At 46.4% G+C, this 16,270-nt stretch overlaps 1 protein-coding gene across 6 annotated transcripts in view; it reads right to left on the reverse strand.

Moving 5' to 3' along the window:
- Window positions 1-16,270, reverse strand: part of REEP1 (receptor accessory protein 1) — a 138,893-nt gene that overhangs the window by 67,751 nt on the left and 54,872 nt on the right. For all 6 annotated transcript variants that reach the window (XM_088841354.1, XM_088841353.1, XM_088841351.1 and 3 more), the window contains exon 2: window positions 6,102-6,174. In XM_088841354.1, the coding sequence (XP_088697480.1) occupies window positions 6,102-6,174 (73 nt within the window). The remainder of the gene's footprint in view (window positions 1-6,101; window positions 6,175-16,270) is intronic.

Here is a 16,270-nt window from a genome sequence, read left to right on the forward strand (position 1 = left end):
GAGGGTTTCCCTGTTGGCTCAGATGGTAAAGAATCTGCCTGCAATGCAGTAGACCTGGGTTCAATCCCTGGGTTGGGAAGATCCCCTGAAGAAGGAAATGGCAACCCACTCCAGGATTCTTGCCTGAGAAATCCCATGGACAGAGGAGCCTGGCAGGCTACTGTCCATGCGGTTGCAAAGAGTCCAACACAACTAAGCCACTAACACTAATACTTGGAGAAGAAACCACACTCTCTAAAGTTGAAGGCACAGGGAGCATGTACTGGATGGTGGAAAAGGGAAGTAATAGGAAAATCTGTGAAAGGCTTCGGAATGGGTGTCCTGTGGACTGCTAGGTGCTAGCCAGAGCAGCCTCCTGAATTATTTTAACTCTGCAGGTGCCTTGTTTTACAATATCTTTGAGTTATTTTACAACTTTATGAGTTACCAAAAACTGATTGCAATGCAGATAATTTAGTCTATAGAAGTGAACAATAATATTGTCCAGTGGAGATACAACTGGGTCCAACGATCACATTTCCCAAGAAATCAGCTGAATATCTATGAAAAAACATTTCATTATATCTCTTTGCTTACATACATATCTGTTCTTTGGAGTCTCCTTTGGACTAATGTCTTTTTTAACACCTTATTGGTTCCCACATTATTCAGTGAGTTAAGTAACATTTTCAACATGTGTTAATTTTATATTTGTATAAGAACCATGATTTAATCCCTTTTTAAATTCAGTCAGTTCAGTTGCTCAGTCGTGTCCAACTCTTTGTGACCCCATGAAACACAGCACGCCATGCCTCCCTGTCCATCACCAACTCCTAGAGTTTACTCAAACTCATGTCCATTGAGTTGGCGATGCCATTCAATCATCTCATCCTCTGTCATCCCCCTTTCCTCCCACCTTCAATCTTTCCCAGCATCAGGGTCTTTTCAAATGAGTCAGCTCTTCACATCAGGTGGCCTAAGTATTGGAGTTTCAGCTTCAGCATCAGTCCTTCCAATGAACATTCAGGACTGATTTCCTTTACAATGGACTGGTTGGATCTCCTTGCAGTCCAAGGGACTCTCAAGAGTCTTCTCCAGCACCACAGTTCAAAAGCATCAATTCTTCGGCGATCAGCTTTCTTCACAGTCCAACTCTCACATCCATACATGACCACGGGAAAAACCATAGCCTTGACTAGACGGACCTTGGTTGGCAAAGTAATGTCTCTGCTTTTTAATATGCTATCTAGGTTGCTCATAACTTTCCTTCCAAGGAGTAAGAGTCTTTTAATTTCATGGCTGCAATCACCATCTGCAGAGATTTTGGAGCCCCAAAAAATAAAGTCTGACACTGTTTCCACTGTTTCCCCGTCTATTTCCCATAAAGTGATGGGACCAGATGCCATGATCTTAGACACTGTTATTAGGTGTTATTGCACACCTAATAGACTATGGCATAGTGTAAACACAAGTTCTGTATGCTCTAGGAAACTAAAAAGTGCATGTGACTCACTTTTTGGTGATACTCATTTTATTGTTGTAGTCTGAAATCAAACATGCAGTATCTCTGAGGTGTAGGGTGTGTGTGTGTGTATTTTTAAATCTACTAGCATCCAGGGACTTCCCTGGCAGTCTCCTGGGTTGCACTGCAGGGACATATGTTCAATCCCTAGTCAGAGGACTAAGATCCTGCATGCCTTGCGGTGTGCCAAAAAAAAATTATGAACTACTAGCATCCAAAGCCTTCTAATCTGGAGGGCATCTCCCAGCATGTAGGTCTTTATGGAAGGCAAAGTCTGTTACCCAGACTTGGAAACTCAAATGTCCCTATCCAGGGTTTTGAATCTTCATGGGATGTTCCAAAGCCAAGAACGTTCCAAAGGCATGGGCAGCTGGCAGCCAGTTTGGTAGTGGCGACCTGGGCAGCAGATTCCCAAACAGACCCTTCCTGCAGCACAAGCTTGGCCATCACCCAGCCTTCTCGGACCTTCCTCAGTTTCTGAGTATCTTTCTCCAGACTTCTAGTTAATTCTATGAAAGTGAAAGTGTTAGTCGTTCAGTTGTGTCTAACTCTTTTCAACCCGATGGACTATAGTTCGCCAGGCCTCTCTATCCGTGTAATTCTCTAGGCAAGAATACTGGAGTGGGTTGCCATTTCCTCTTTCAGGGATCCTCCCAACCCGGCGATCAAACCCAGGTCTCCTGTACTGCATGCAGATTCTTTACCATCTGAGCCACCAGGGAAGCCCTATAAATTCCTTTCTGTTTAAGCATCTTCCCATCAAACCTTGACTAGTGTAATAAGTTTGGAAAGACATAAAAAGCCATGAATGTCAAGAGCTGTGTCTCTCAAATTAAGGATCTTGTTAAAAATGCCTATTTTTGAGTAGAGTTACCTGCACACCTGAAAGTAAAACAACACTGTAAATCAACTAGACTCCAATAAATATTAAAAAACTGAAAGTAAATAAATACAATAAAAATAAATTTAAATGATCATTTTTTTAAATGCCAATTTTTATTTCAGAGGTGTTGGTAGGGCTTGAGATTCCAAGTTCCAACAAGCTCCCAGGTGATGTGGGATAATGCCAGTCCACAGACCACTCCTTGGGTGCTGAGCTCAGGAGCACTGAATGCTTGCAGAGAAGTGGCTAGAAAGTAGGAAGGAGCAAGGTCAACACGGTTCAACACTGTCTCATGGAGTTTGGACTTGATCCTGCAGGGGATAAGCAGCCATTAAAGGACCCGGGGGGAGTGAAATGAATAGATTTACATTTCTCGAGGGCTTGTAGACATGATGTAGACAGCAGAGCATGAGAGACAGGAGGCGGAGGAAGCAGGGAGGGATCCGGTGGGCAGAACAACAGCCTCTACCCCCAAATGTCCTCTTCCTCATCCCCAGAACCTGTGCATATGTTACATTATATGATGAAAGGGACTTTGCAGTTATTAAGTTAAGGGCTTTCAGATGGAAAGATTATCCTGGATTAACCAGGCAGGCCCAATGTAATCACAGGAATCCTTAGAAGTGGAGAACCCTTCTCAGCTGCGGCCAGAGCACAACACTGGTGACCCTGAAGGTGCAGGAAGAGGCTCAAGCCAAGGCATGCAGGTGGCCTCCAGGAACTGGAAAAGGCAAGGAAGTGGGCTCTCCCCTACAGCCTCCAAACGGAGGCTTGATTTCAACCAGGGACACCCATCTGACTTGACCTCCAGAACTGTGAGATAGTACATTTTTGCTTTTTTGATTTAGTTGGTTTTGGTCTTTTTTTTGGCAGGGGTAGGGGGGCGGCTGTACATAGGGCTTGTGGTACCTTTGTTCCCCAACCAGGGATCAAACTTGTGCCCTTGCAATGGAAGCACAGAGTCCTAACCACTGGACCACTTGGGGATGCCTGCATTTGTGTTCTTTTAAGCCACGAAGCTCATGGTAATTTGTTACAGGGGCAATAAAAAAAGAAAGGATATGGGAGGCCACTAGGATATTCAGGGGAACAATGATGAGAGCCTCACTGAAAAGAAAGTATTAGTCTCTCAGTCATGTCTGATAAGTCTTTGTGACCCCATGGACTGTGGCCCGCCACACTCCTCTGGCCTTGGAATTCTCCAGGCAAGAGTACTGGAGTGGGAGGCCATTCCCTTCTCCAACAGATCTTCCTGACCAAGGTATCGAACCCGGGTCTCCTGCACTGCAGGTGGTTTCTTTACCGTCTGAGCCACCAAGGAAGATCTCATTGAAGAGAGAGGGCAGCACAGAAAGAGAGATCTGGTTTGAAAGGTTATTGGGACGATAGAGATGGAGGGTCGTAGTTACCAGCTGGGTGTGTGGGAGGGGATGGGTGGTGAGGAGACAGGAGTCAAAGGAAGCTTTCAGGTTTCTCTCTCAGACAAAGAGGTCTATTGGTCAAAAGGAAGGAAAGAAGTGAGTGTGAGTCTGAGTGTGAGAGAATGTGTAAGGGTGCACACAAGTGTGTGAGTTGAAGGCATGTGAGAGATCCCAGAAAAAGGAAGGAGTCTCCCTTAATACCACTGGCCTCTTTCCTTGCAGTTCCATTTTTACCGAGAAACTGGCTAATCTTAACTCTCAAGCTTTCCCTCCTGAGAACAGCACGGCCAACATAAACAGCTGCTCTGCCTGTCAGTTATATTTTTCAGTTTAAATTAATGAATTGCCATTCTAGTCCTACACCAGGCTCCCCTGAGTTTAGTCAGGGCAAAACAATTCCCCGGGGTTCACTGTCTCCTGGATGAGCGGACAGAATTGAGTTTTGTACCCCAGTACTCTTGCCTAGAAAATCCCATGGATGGAGGAGCCTGGTAGGCTGCAGTCCGTGGGGTCGCTAAAGGTCGGACACGACTGAGCGACTTCACTTTCACTTTTCACTTTCACACATTGGAGAAGGAAATGGCAACCCACTCCAGTGTTCTTGCCTGGAGAATCCCAGGGACGGGGGAGCCTGGTGGGCTTCCGTCTATGGGGTCACACAGAGTCGGACACGACTGAAGTGACTTAGCAGCAGCAGCAAAGCAGAGGATCAGATCTTGAACTGCGGTGACCCCAGTTTCGCCTCCTTCCTTGGCACAGTGTCCCCATGTCCCTGGCTGGAAGGGGTCAGAGAAAGGGAAGGAGACGTGGAGGAGGCTGCCCGGTGCTGTCCCCTGGGCCAAGTGAACTAGGAATGATGAGGTTCTGTGCATGCAACTTCACTGCTATTTATAGTTCACACTCTGAGATTCCTTCACATACACTTATCGGGGACCCAGCCTCCAGAGGGGACATGCCCCATTTGGATCCCCTGCATGATAGCAAATGCAAGCCAGGCAAGCCATTCTGGGAAACTCTGAGGGATGGAGGCAGGTCTGGCTGAGTTGATCTAGAGGTGGCTGGTTCCATTCTAAAGACATCCTGGGAAAGCCAAGAAAATAACTTCAGAGCAGGTTACCGCTCTGAATGATTTCTTTAGCTGTGCCTAACTTGCCAAGTGACCTCTTCTGAGTAAAATGAGAGCAAAGATCCTTTGTCCCTCCCAACGCTAAGGGCTGGGACTATTGATATCAACCCAATGCTCTGATGAGGAAATCGAGGTTCTTGGAAGTTAAAGTTCTTGTCTAGTATCCAATCAATCATCAGGACTTAACTTCAGTCTTTTGATGACAAAAATCTCTATCCTTTGTACTTTGACTGAGGGTTCTGTCCCCTCTGGGGAGGGACACCCCCTACCCTCCACTCACCACAGGCCTTTGTCGATCCGTGGAAGTCTGATGATTCTCCTGCCTGGAGGTGCCCAGAACATTTAGGGCTGTGACTGGGGCACCTAGATCACCCAACAGTGACACAGTCCTCCCACCAGTAAGTCTTCCTGATCCCCTACCTGTGTGTCCAGGCCTTGGCCAGGTGCTGTGGAAGATGGTATAGGAGGTATATGTGGAGGATGGTACAGCCATAGGAGGATGGTAGCTCCTGTTCTCTAAAAGTTTATAAAGCAATGGTGCTTAGATCATGGGGTATTCAAACCACAGAACTAGAGTGGGGTTCAGAGTTGCTGAACCAGGTCTGTTGGACATTAGGATCTGAGCCCCTGCCCCCAGTGCAAGACTGTTTCCCAGTAACATTGCCTTCTGCTCCAGACAAGAAAACTGACACTCATAGAGATGAAGTCATGCTTCCAAGCCCATGGCCTGTGGCCTCTGGTGGTCTCCAACTCTAGCCACCATTTCCTCTTGCCAGGCCTCCTCGCTCTTATCACTTCCACACTCTACTTGTAACACCTCTGTTACTCAGCACAGTAGTTCATTTGTTTAAAACAATGCTTCATTATGTCACAGTCATGACCACCAATGAAAAAATTGTGTGAATATGCAATCATCTCTTCCTATGACCTCCACCTCACTCATGTATTCTCATGACTCTTCTTAAAAGGGTATGAAATCTACTTTAACCTTGCTAAAGGTTAGCAAGGTTAAAGGAGAGGACTCCTGCGTGACATCTGGCAGGTCACTGTACCGCCCTGCTCCCAGTACCCACCAAAGAGGGCATCCGCCCTGCCCCCACTTCATGCTCAGCCTCCCTCACTTAACCCCATCATCACCCACCCCACCCACTCAAAAATTGTGCTACTTACATATTCTTTAATATCCTTTGACTTCACAGCCTTGTAGGAATAATATGCAGGGTAAAGAGTGCCAAATATTAGCCTGGAGGGAAGAGAGAGAGGGAAAAAATGAGAAATTTCATGAGAACGATTTTCATTCATTCTGTTTGATGGAAAATGTTGTCTTCAGTGCCAGAGCATCCTCTGAACTACAGAACATGCTTCTGTGGGGCTTGGGTTATTTTTCTGAAGGCCCTGAAGCTTTTCTGCTCACAGCTGGGATGTGCTTAGGAACCTCTATGACCTGTTACAACTCCACACCCACCTTCCTTCAATCTGTCATTTGGCAACACAGGAGGGTGGTTTGGGGTCATGGAAGCCCAAAATGGGAGGATCAGGGGCTCTGGAGGTGGGAAACCAAGCTAAGCAGCTAAGACCCTTGAAATTAAAGGCCCAGTGGATTTCCCTGGTGGTTCAGTGAATAAGAATCCACCTGCCAATGCAGGGGACATAGATTCCATCCCTGGTCCGAGAAGATCCCACATGCAATGGAGCAACCAAGCCTGCACACTGACACTTCTGAAGCCTGTGCACCTAGAGCCTGTGCTCCAAAGAAAGAGAAGCCACACAATAAGAAAACCACATACTGCAAGCAGAAGCAGTCCCCACTCTCTGCAACTGGGAAAGAGTCCTTGCAGCCACGAAGATAGACCACAGCCAAGACTAAAAATTAATAATTATACATATGTTTTGAAAGGCCCAATGTTCCTCCCTGCTGCTAATTGCCATCAGATGCTCTCTTAAGCCCACCTACACCTTGGGCTTCCTTTTCTACCAAAACCGCATCACTCCAAGTTTCTTCAAATTTCACTCCCTTCAGACTGGATTTCAGCATCCTGCAGTCAGAATCAGCTGCTCCGTTTGTAAATCCAAGCAAGCCAACCCTTTCTCCCACCAGACACATAAATCCCCACCTTGCAATAACCTGCTTGCCACTGCTCTGAAGATGTAGAAGCAAAAATAATGACACTGGTGTGACTGTTTGGGCTTCAGCTCTCACTGAGTCATCGCTCCTGGGGCCATGCACCAGGTCATTAAATAATCAGACTCTGCACAACATAGCTCCACTTGCCCTCATTCTCTCTACTTTGTCCCTTCCCCACCCCCAACCACCGAGTCTTTGCCTGTTCTGTCCTTTCCTTCTGGAATCTCTGCACCACCACCCCCATCTCCTTCTTTGTTAGGTTGGTGCCTATTCACTCATCAGATGCCAGCTCCACATGACCTCTTCCTCTTCCCTGACCTCTCCCCCTAAGTTAAATCTTCCCACTACACTCTCAAAGCATGATATACAATTTGATCAGGACATGTGATGTTTTGATTGACAGCATCCCCCAATGGGACTCTTAAGTGCCTCAGGGCACAGAATGGATCTGTTTTGTTCAACAGTGTGTTTCCAGCACCTACCACATAGGAGACTCAATAGATACTTTAATAATTATTATTTTAATTTTATCCATTTATTTATTTTTGGCTGTGCTGGGTCTTCATTGCTGTGCATAGGCTTTTTCTAGTTGTGGCGAGTGGGGGCGACTGTCTAGTTGTGGTGCTCGGACTTCTCTTGTTGTGGAGCACAGGCTTCAGTAGCTGCAGCTTGCGGGCTCTAGAGCACAGGCTCAGTAGCTGTGGTGCTTAGTTGCCCTGTGGCATGTGGGATCTTCCCAGACCAGGGATCGAACTCATGTCCCCTGCATTGGCAGGTGGATTCTTAAACACTGGACCACCAGGGAAGTCCCCTCAATAAATATTTTTAAATGAATGAATTGACAGGATGTTGAAGCTGGAAGGGTTTCGTCCTTTCACCCGACAGGTGAAGTCACCTCTACGTGTCAATTCAGGTGCCAGCTGTTGTACCATCCTGGCTCTGTCCCCAGCATCTCATGTGACAACCCTATGGACAGAGCCATGCAAGGAGATACCACACTCAGGAAACACAAAGCCATGGCTGTTTCATTGGGGGGGGGGTCATACAGAGAACTCCCATCAGATGCTATTTATCAAGCAGGGCTTAGTTTTACAATAAGCTGTGGCAGGTAACACCTTGACTGTCCACATTCATCAGGTTTCCATGGAAAAACAGAAAGCTAACTGAACTGAGTCTGTTTCTGGTGCTGAATGGGAAGGGGAAAGGGTTTTGTAACCTTGACTCACACAGGCCCTGCACTAAGTGCTCTGCAGACATGAGCTCAGACAGCCTTGGTAACGAGAACCTCGTCCATAGACAGGGCACCAAGGCTGAAGCAGCTAGTCCGAGCTTGCCTAGTTCTATGACCAGTAAGGGATAAAGGAGGGGAAGGGACCTAGCCAGACTGGCCTCCTCTGTGCCTGACTCCTTACCAACACTGTCCGCTGCCTTGGAGAGCAAGGCCACGCCCTGGGAAGGCTGAAATTGTATCTAGGAAGCTAGATAAGACAGTCAAAGGGACAAAAACATAGTCTGAAAGAAAACAAGAAAATTCAAAAAAAGATGGTGACTTCCTCTGACTGTCTTGTGCCTAAGACTCTGCGCTTCTAATGCAGGGGTTGTTTGGTCATTCAGTCCTGTCTGACTCTTTGCAACCCTATGGACTGCAGCACGCCAGGCTTCCCTGTCCTTCACCATCTCCTGAAGTTTGCGCAAACTCATGTCCATTGAGTCCAATGCAGGGGGCCCAGGTTCAATTCCTGGTCAGGGATCCCACATGCCGCAACTAAGAGTTCGAATGCCTCAACTAAAAAATCATCCCGCATGCCACAGCGAAGATCCAAAACCCTGTGTGTTGCAACTAAAACCTGGTGCAGCCAATTAAAATGTCAAAAAATTAATTAAAGAAATAAAAAAGATGGCCACAGTGCCAAAGACACAGGCAGCCCAAGGAAGTCCACTGGGATCTGTCACAAGTCAGCTCAGAGGAGGAGGTTTCCCCAACCCCCCCACCCAGCCCCGCTTCGTCCTAAGCAGTATTCTCAGATTCTCGGGAGAATCTCCCTTCGTCCATGAGACCTTTCCTGACCTCAGCATCCCCTGAAGATTAGGTTCCTGACACACCCTGGATGGACCCCTTTCTTACCTCTGATCCATATCACTTGCATCAGTTTTTTCCATGTCTGTCTCTCCCACAAGACAAGTTCCACAAAGTTGACTTGATGTTGTCTACTTATGAGTCTAACCCACACCCCTTGGGCAGAGGAAGTGCTTGGTAAATATGTATTCCCCCGGGAATTTTCAGAAAGTGGTGAAGCAAGGGTCAGAGCCATCCAAGGGATGCTCCTGACTTTGGGGCTGAGGTCTCAGCAGCGAGGAGATGCTGGACAGCACCAGGCTGCTTCAGCAAAGCCTCCAGCACAATGTCACAGGCCCCGGAGAAACAAACATGCCCTCCTTTGGCACAGAGGCCCTGGTCAATAGTCACGTCTGCCAGGACAGAGGAGCCTGGCATGCTGCAGTCCATGGGGTTGCAAAGAGTTGGGTGCGACTGAGCTGCTGAACAACAGCAATGGCCAGGAAGGTGTCCAGCCCCTGCCTTGAGGCAGCAGGAGAGACAGGGGGAAAGTGCATCTTGACCTGACAGCCCACAGATCAGCTCTTCAGTGAACCCCAAAGGCCAGCAACACCCCCCAAGTGGACACAGAGGTGGAAAGCCTCACGAGGGCCAAGACACAGGAGGCCTGTGCTCCGTCTGCCTGGGGACTCAGGTGTGAATGGCTGCCAGCATCCCCCCACCTGGTTCCCATTTGACAGCACAGGGACAGCAAGACAAATGTGCCTGTGCTTTCCTGTCTCCAAAAGCTCAGAAACCGGCATGTAAGGGACTGGACTCAGTATGTCACTGCCCAGAGGAGGGAGAATGGAGTGAAAAGGGCAAGTTCTCCTAAATCTATTTTGGAGAAAAAAATAAATGAAGCAGGTCCATGCCAAGGGGGTTTGAGATTGATGTCCATTCAGAGCAAGTCCCCCTGGCCAGGCCCTTCTCTTTCCCCACCTCCCTCAGCTCTGGACCTAACCCTAACCTCCTGGCCAGCAGCGGTTCCTCACTGAGCCATGCTTGCATGCTCACAATGTGTCACTTCCTGGGACTTCCCTGGTAGTGAGTGGGTAACAGGCAGGAAGGCCAGGGATCTCCAAACGGGGGAAATAGGCAGCAAGTGTCAGACATTTTTTATCTCTCTCTTAAGCGGCAGGAGGAAACAAACAAGTGTTAGATTTTTTCCCCTTCTCTCAATTTTTAAAAAGGTTTCTTTTAAAATTCTGTGTTGCCTGTTCGCTGATGACATGATCCTCTACACAGAAAACCCTAAAGACTCTACCAGAAAACTACTAGAGCTAATCAATGAATACAGTAAAGTTGCAGGATATAAAATCAACACACAGAAATCCCTTGCATTCCTATACACTAATAATGAGAAAATAGAAAGAGAAATTAAGGAAACTATTCCATTCACTGTTGCAACGAAAAGAATTAAATACTTAGGAATATATCTACCTAAGGAAACAAAACCCTTGTACATAGAAAACTATAAAACACTAGTGAAAGTAATCAAAGAGGACACTAATAGATGGAGAAATATACCGTGTTCGTGGATTGGAAGAATAAATATTGTGAAAATGAGTATACTACCCAAAGTAATTTATACATTCAATGCAATCCCTATCAAGCTACCAACGATATTTTTCACAGAACTAGAACAAATAATCTCACAATTTGTATGGAAATACAAAAAACCTCGAATAGCCAAAGCAATCTTGAGGAAGAAAATGGAACTGGAAAAATTAACCTGCCACACTTCAGGCTCTACTACAAAGCCACAGTCATCAAGACAGTATGGTACTGGCATAAAGACAGAAATATAGACCAATGGAACCAAATAGAAAGCCCAGAGATAAATCCACGCACCTATGGACACCTTATCTTTGACAAAGGAGGCAAGAATATAAAATGGAGAAAAGACAGTCTCTTTAACAAGTGATGCTGGGAAAACTGGTCAGCCACTTGTAAAAGAATGAAACTAGAACACTTCCTAACACCATACACAAAAATAAACTCAAAATGGATTAGAGAGCTAAATGTAAGACCAGAAACTATAAAACTCCTAGAGGAGAATGTAGGCAAAATACTCTATGACATAAATCACAGCAGGATCCTCCAAGACCCACCTCCCAGAATATTGGAAATAAAAGCAAAAATAAACAAATGGGACCTAATTAAAATCAAAAGCTTCTGCACAGCAAAGGAAACTATAAGCAAGGTGAAAACACAGCCTTCAGAATGGGAGAAAATAATAGCAAATGAAGCAACTGATAAAGGATTAATCTCAAAAATATACAAGCAGCTCCTGCAGCTCAATTCCAGAAAAATAAACGACCCAATCAAAAAATGGGCCAAAGAACTAAACAGACATTTCTCCAAAGAAGACAAACAGATGGCTAACAAACACATGAAAAAATGCTCAACATCCCTCATAATCAAAGAAATGCAAATCAAAACCACAATGAGATACCATTTCACACCAGTCAGAATGGCTGCTATCCAAAAGTCTACATGCAATAAATGCTGGAGAGGATGTGGAGAGAAAGGAACCCTCTTACACTGTTGGTGGGAATGCAAACTAGTACAGCCACTATGGAGAACAGTGTGGAAATTCCTCAAAAAACTGGAAATAGAACTGCCATATGATCCAGCAATCGCACTCCTGGGCATATACACTGAGGAAACCAGAATTGAAAGAGACACATGTACTCCAATGTTCATTGCAGCACTGTTTATAATAGCCAGGACATGGAAGCAACCTAGATGTCCATCTGCAGACGAATGGATAAGAAAGCTTTGGTACATATACACAATGGAGTATTACTCAGCCATTAAAAAGAATGCATTTGAACCAGTTCTAATGAGGTGGATGAAACTAGAGCCTATTATACAGAGTGAAGTAAGCCAGAAAGAAAAACACCAATATACTAACGCATATATATGGAATTTAGACAGATGCAAATGATAACCCTGTATACGAGACAGCAAAAGAGACACAGATATATAGAACAGTCTTTGGGACTCTGTGGGAGAGGGTGAGGGTGGGATGGTTTGGGAGAATGGCATTGAAATATGTATATTATTATATGTGAAACGAATCGCCAGTTCAGGGTCGATGCATGTTACAGGATGCTCGGGGCTGGTATGCAGAGATGACCCAGAGGGAGGATAAGGGGGGGAGGGAGGTGGGAGGGGGGTTCGGGAGGGGGAACACATGTACACCCGGGGCGGATTCATGTCAATGTATGGCAAAACCAACCAATATACTATTGTAAAATAATTAGCCTCCAATAAAAAATAAAAAAATTAAAATAAAATAAAATTCTGTGTTGCCATAATGACACCTGGTTCTACCTGAACTTAACTTTTCTCAAACCTTGAGCTAACCAATGTGTTTTTTTTATGGAAATGTTTGTCTTAAGCTATGTTAATGAACTATGTATTTACCCTAGATTCTTTCTTCAAGTCAGTTCCCCCTCAGAACTGACTTGACAAACCTGTATATTTTACTCATGCATTGTTCTCCTAATCTATGTTAATGAAACTATATATTAACTTGGAAACCTGCCTTTCTTCAAGATTCAGATCAATCATTTAATGGCCCGGGATAACTCACCTAGTGCTAATGTTATCTCAAAATGAATGTTGTGGGTGAGGGGCTTGGTGCCACTCTGAGTTTTGAGACATCTCCTTTCTACAATTAACAGCTTGCTAGTAGCTTGGAGAAGGAAATGGCAACCCACTCCAGTACTCTTGCCTGGAAAATTCCATAGACTGAGGGGCCTGGTGGGCTACAGTCCATGGGATTGCAAAGAGTCGGATACGACTGAGCAACTTCACTCACTCACTCAGTAGCTATATAACATCTGGCTAAAGCTGATCGCCGAAGAGTTGATGCTTTTGAACTGTGGTGCTGGAGAAGACTCTTGAGAGTCCCTTGGACTGCAAGGAGAACCAGCCAGTCCATTCTAAAGGAGATCAATCCTGGGTGTTCATTGGAAGGACTTATGCTAAAGCTGAAACTCCAATACTTTGGCCACCTCATGCAACGAGTTGACTCACTGGAAAAGAGTCTGATGCTGGGAGGGATTGGGGGCAGGAGGAGACGGGGACGACAGAGTGAGATGGCTGGATGGCATCACTGACTTGATGGTCATGAGTTTGAGTGAACTCCGGGAGTTGGTGATGGACAGGGAGGCCTGGCGTGCTGTGATTCATGGGGTTGCAAAGAGTCGGACATGACTGAGCAACTGAACTGAACTGAACTAACTGAAAGACTAGCAGAGAGGCACTCTTTCTGCCCCCTTCTGATGTCTATGTCAGAAGCTTTCTCTATCTCTTTTATACTTTAATAAAACTTTATTACACAAAAGCTCTGAGTGATCAAGCCTCGTCTTCATCACTGGCCCCAGACTGAATTCTTCTCCTCTGGAGGCCAAGAATCCCAGCGTCTTTCATGGCTCAACAGCAACCTTTCAGTAGGCCAGTGGCTAAGATTTCATGCTCTCATAGCAAGGGGCCCAGGTTCTATCCACAATCAGGGAACTAGATCCCACATGCCATAACTAAAGAGTTTGCATGCTGCAACTAAAGACAGAAGATCCTGCATGTCACAACTAAGACCCAGTACAACCAAAGGAATAAAAATAAACTTTTTTTTAAACGTGTGACTTCCTATTGGCTACCTCTTCTTCAATTTTTACAAAGGTTTATTTATTTGGGTGCGAAAGGTCTTTCTTGCAGCATTTGAACTCAGCTGTGGCTAGTTCCCTGACCAAGGATAGAACCTGGGCCCCTTGCACTGGGAGCTTGGAGTCTTAGCCACTGGACCACCAGAGAAGTCCCCCAGCTTGCTCTTCTGCCTGCATCTTAGTGCGTGACCTTCCCACAACTCCACACCTTCCCACAACTCCACACCTTCCCACCCACGCCCCGACCCCACCCCAACCCTGCCTCCATAAAGTCTCACTAATCCTTTAAGACTGAGCCACTTCTGTGCGTCTTTGATCAGTTGTCTCTCAGGATTTTCTTGACACTTGTTAAGTCTCTTACAGCTCTTAGGTAGTAGTTTTAATAATAAGACATTAAAAATAATGATATTAATATCATTGAGTGCTCACTCATGCCAGGCATTGCTCTACAGGCTGTCTATTTTCTCGGTCCTCTCAACATCAATACAGGATAAGAATTTTTGTATTGTTAGTTGCTCAGTCGTGTCCTACTCTTTGCGACCCCATAGACTGTAGTCCACCAGGCTCCTCTGTCCATGGAATTCTCCAGGCAAGAATACTGGAGTGGGTTGCCAATCCCTTCTCCAGGGGATCTTCCCGGCCCAGGGATCAAACCCAGGTCTCCTGCATTGCAGGCAGATTCTTTTTCCTCTGAGCCACCAGGGAAGCCCTAAGGATTCTTGTGCTTAGGTGCTCAGTCATGTCTGACTCTTTGCGACCCCATGGACTATAGCCCGCCAGGTCTCTGTCCATGGAATTCTCCAGGCAAGAACACCAGAGTGGGTTGCCATTTCCCTCTACAGGGAAGAATTCTTACTACTCCATTTTATAGATTAGGACACTAAGGCTTACAGGGACAAACAGCCAGGAGCTGAGCTGGGATGTGACCTGGGCAGCCAGACAACAGGCTGACTGTCTTCTCCCAGGGCGGCCTGTGCTGACTGGGTCAGACCATCCAGGCCAGGGGGATTGATTAGTGGGGTCCCCAGCGCCTGATACAGCACCTGCCCAAGTGGCTGCTGGACGAATGTCTGATGGATGAATAAATATCAAACAACTGTAACCTCTCTCCAAGGAACTTCAGCGCACTTCAGATTCACATAACTCTCTCTACAAGGTCAAGAGAAAAGCTGTACAATTCTTAGGAGGAATAAAGCCACTTAAGTGCTTAAGGTTGGCTCAAGAGTGGGAAGGAAGAAGGCTTGAGTGCCTTCTGTAGAGGGGAAACCAGGCTCTGTGCTCACACACTCCACCGGGTTATCTGTGAAGAGAGTCCCACCTGACGCTCCAGAGCCACAGAGTTCTGCACCCACCCACCCTCTGCCCATGGCCATTTACTGCTCCCTGGAAGCCCGCAACCCAACCTACTGCCTCCATGCATCTGTTTGCTGCATCTCTGCAATCTTTGCCCTTGATTCCTCCTCTTGCTTCAAACTAGAAGCCTTCATCTGGGTTGCCACCTTCGCTTACCCCCAGCTGCAGGGGGGGTAATGGACCTCCTGTGAATGCTAACCTCTGAGACAGCAGTTCCCAACTGGGAGTAGGACATCTGGGCAACATCTGGAAACATACAGGTCATCACAACTCAGAGAACGCTACTGGCATCTTGTGGGGGAGGCCTGGGATGCTGTTCAACATCCTACAACACACAGGACAGCCCTCCAAAGCCTGATTGGGTCCATAACATCAGAAGTGCCAAGGTGGAAAAACCCTTGTATAGGTGCTGTTTTTCAACCCTTGGGCCCTGCTCCTTTCCTTCAGCTTAAATGACATAAGATAACTGCTTGGAGTAGGACCCAAGGGCCTCTCCTCTTTCTCCAGTTAATTTCCAAGGAGTTAAAATTTCCTAAGAAAGGGCTTCCCAGGTGGCACTAGTGGTAAAGAACCTGCCTGCCAATGTAGGAGACATAAGAGACTCAGGTTCAATCCCTGGATTGGGAAGATCCCCTGGGGGAGAGCATGGTAACTCACTCCAATGTTCTTGCCTGGAGAATCCCATGGACAGAAGAGCCTAGCAGGCTACTCTAGTAGCCATGGCCAGTCCATGGGATCACAAAAAGTTGGGCACGACTGAAGTGACTTAGCACCGCACAAGAAGAGAGGTAAGAGGTCTACTGAAATCCTCCGAGCCCCACTGAGCCCCTCACTGGGCTCACCAAGCCAAACAACAGCGGAGGGTCCCGGAGGGTGAGCCCACGCCTGATCTCATTTCGGTCAAGTCCACAGGTTCCCCCCTCAACACTCAGTCACCCCTTCTTCCAGCCGCTCCACCATTTCCCAGCCCTGCTGGGGCCCTAGCATTGGCAGCAATATGCACCCTTGGCACCAATGCAAAATACACAATTTCTATTATCGTCCTATGTAAGTTTTTCCATGAAAGTTTATGAATCCATTTTTTAAA

This window comes from Moschus berezovskii, chromosome 11 (genome assembly GCF_049115385.1).
Source record: "Moschus berezovskii isolate FMDL1 chromosome 11, NW_MosBer_1.0, whole genome shotgun sequence".
NCBI lineage: Eukaryota > Metazoa > Chordata > Mammalia > Artiodactyla > Moschidae > Moschus > Moschus berezovskii.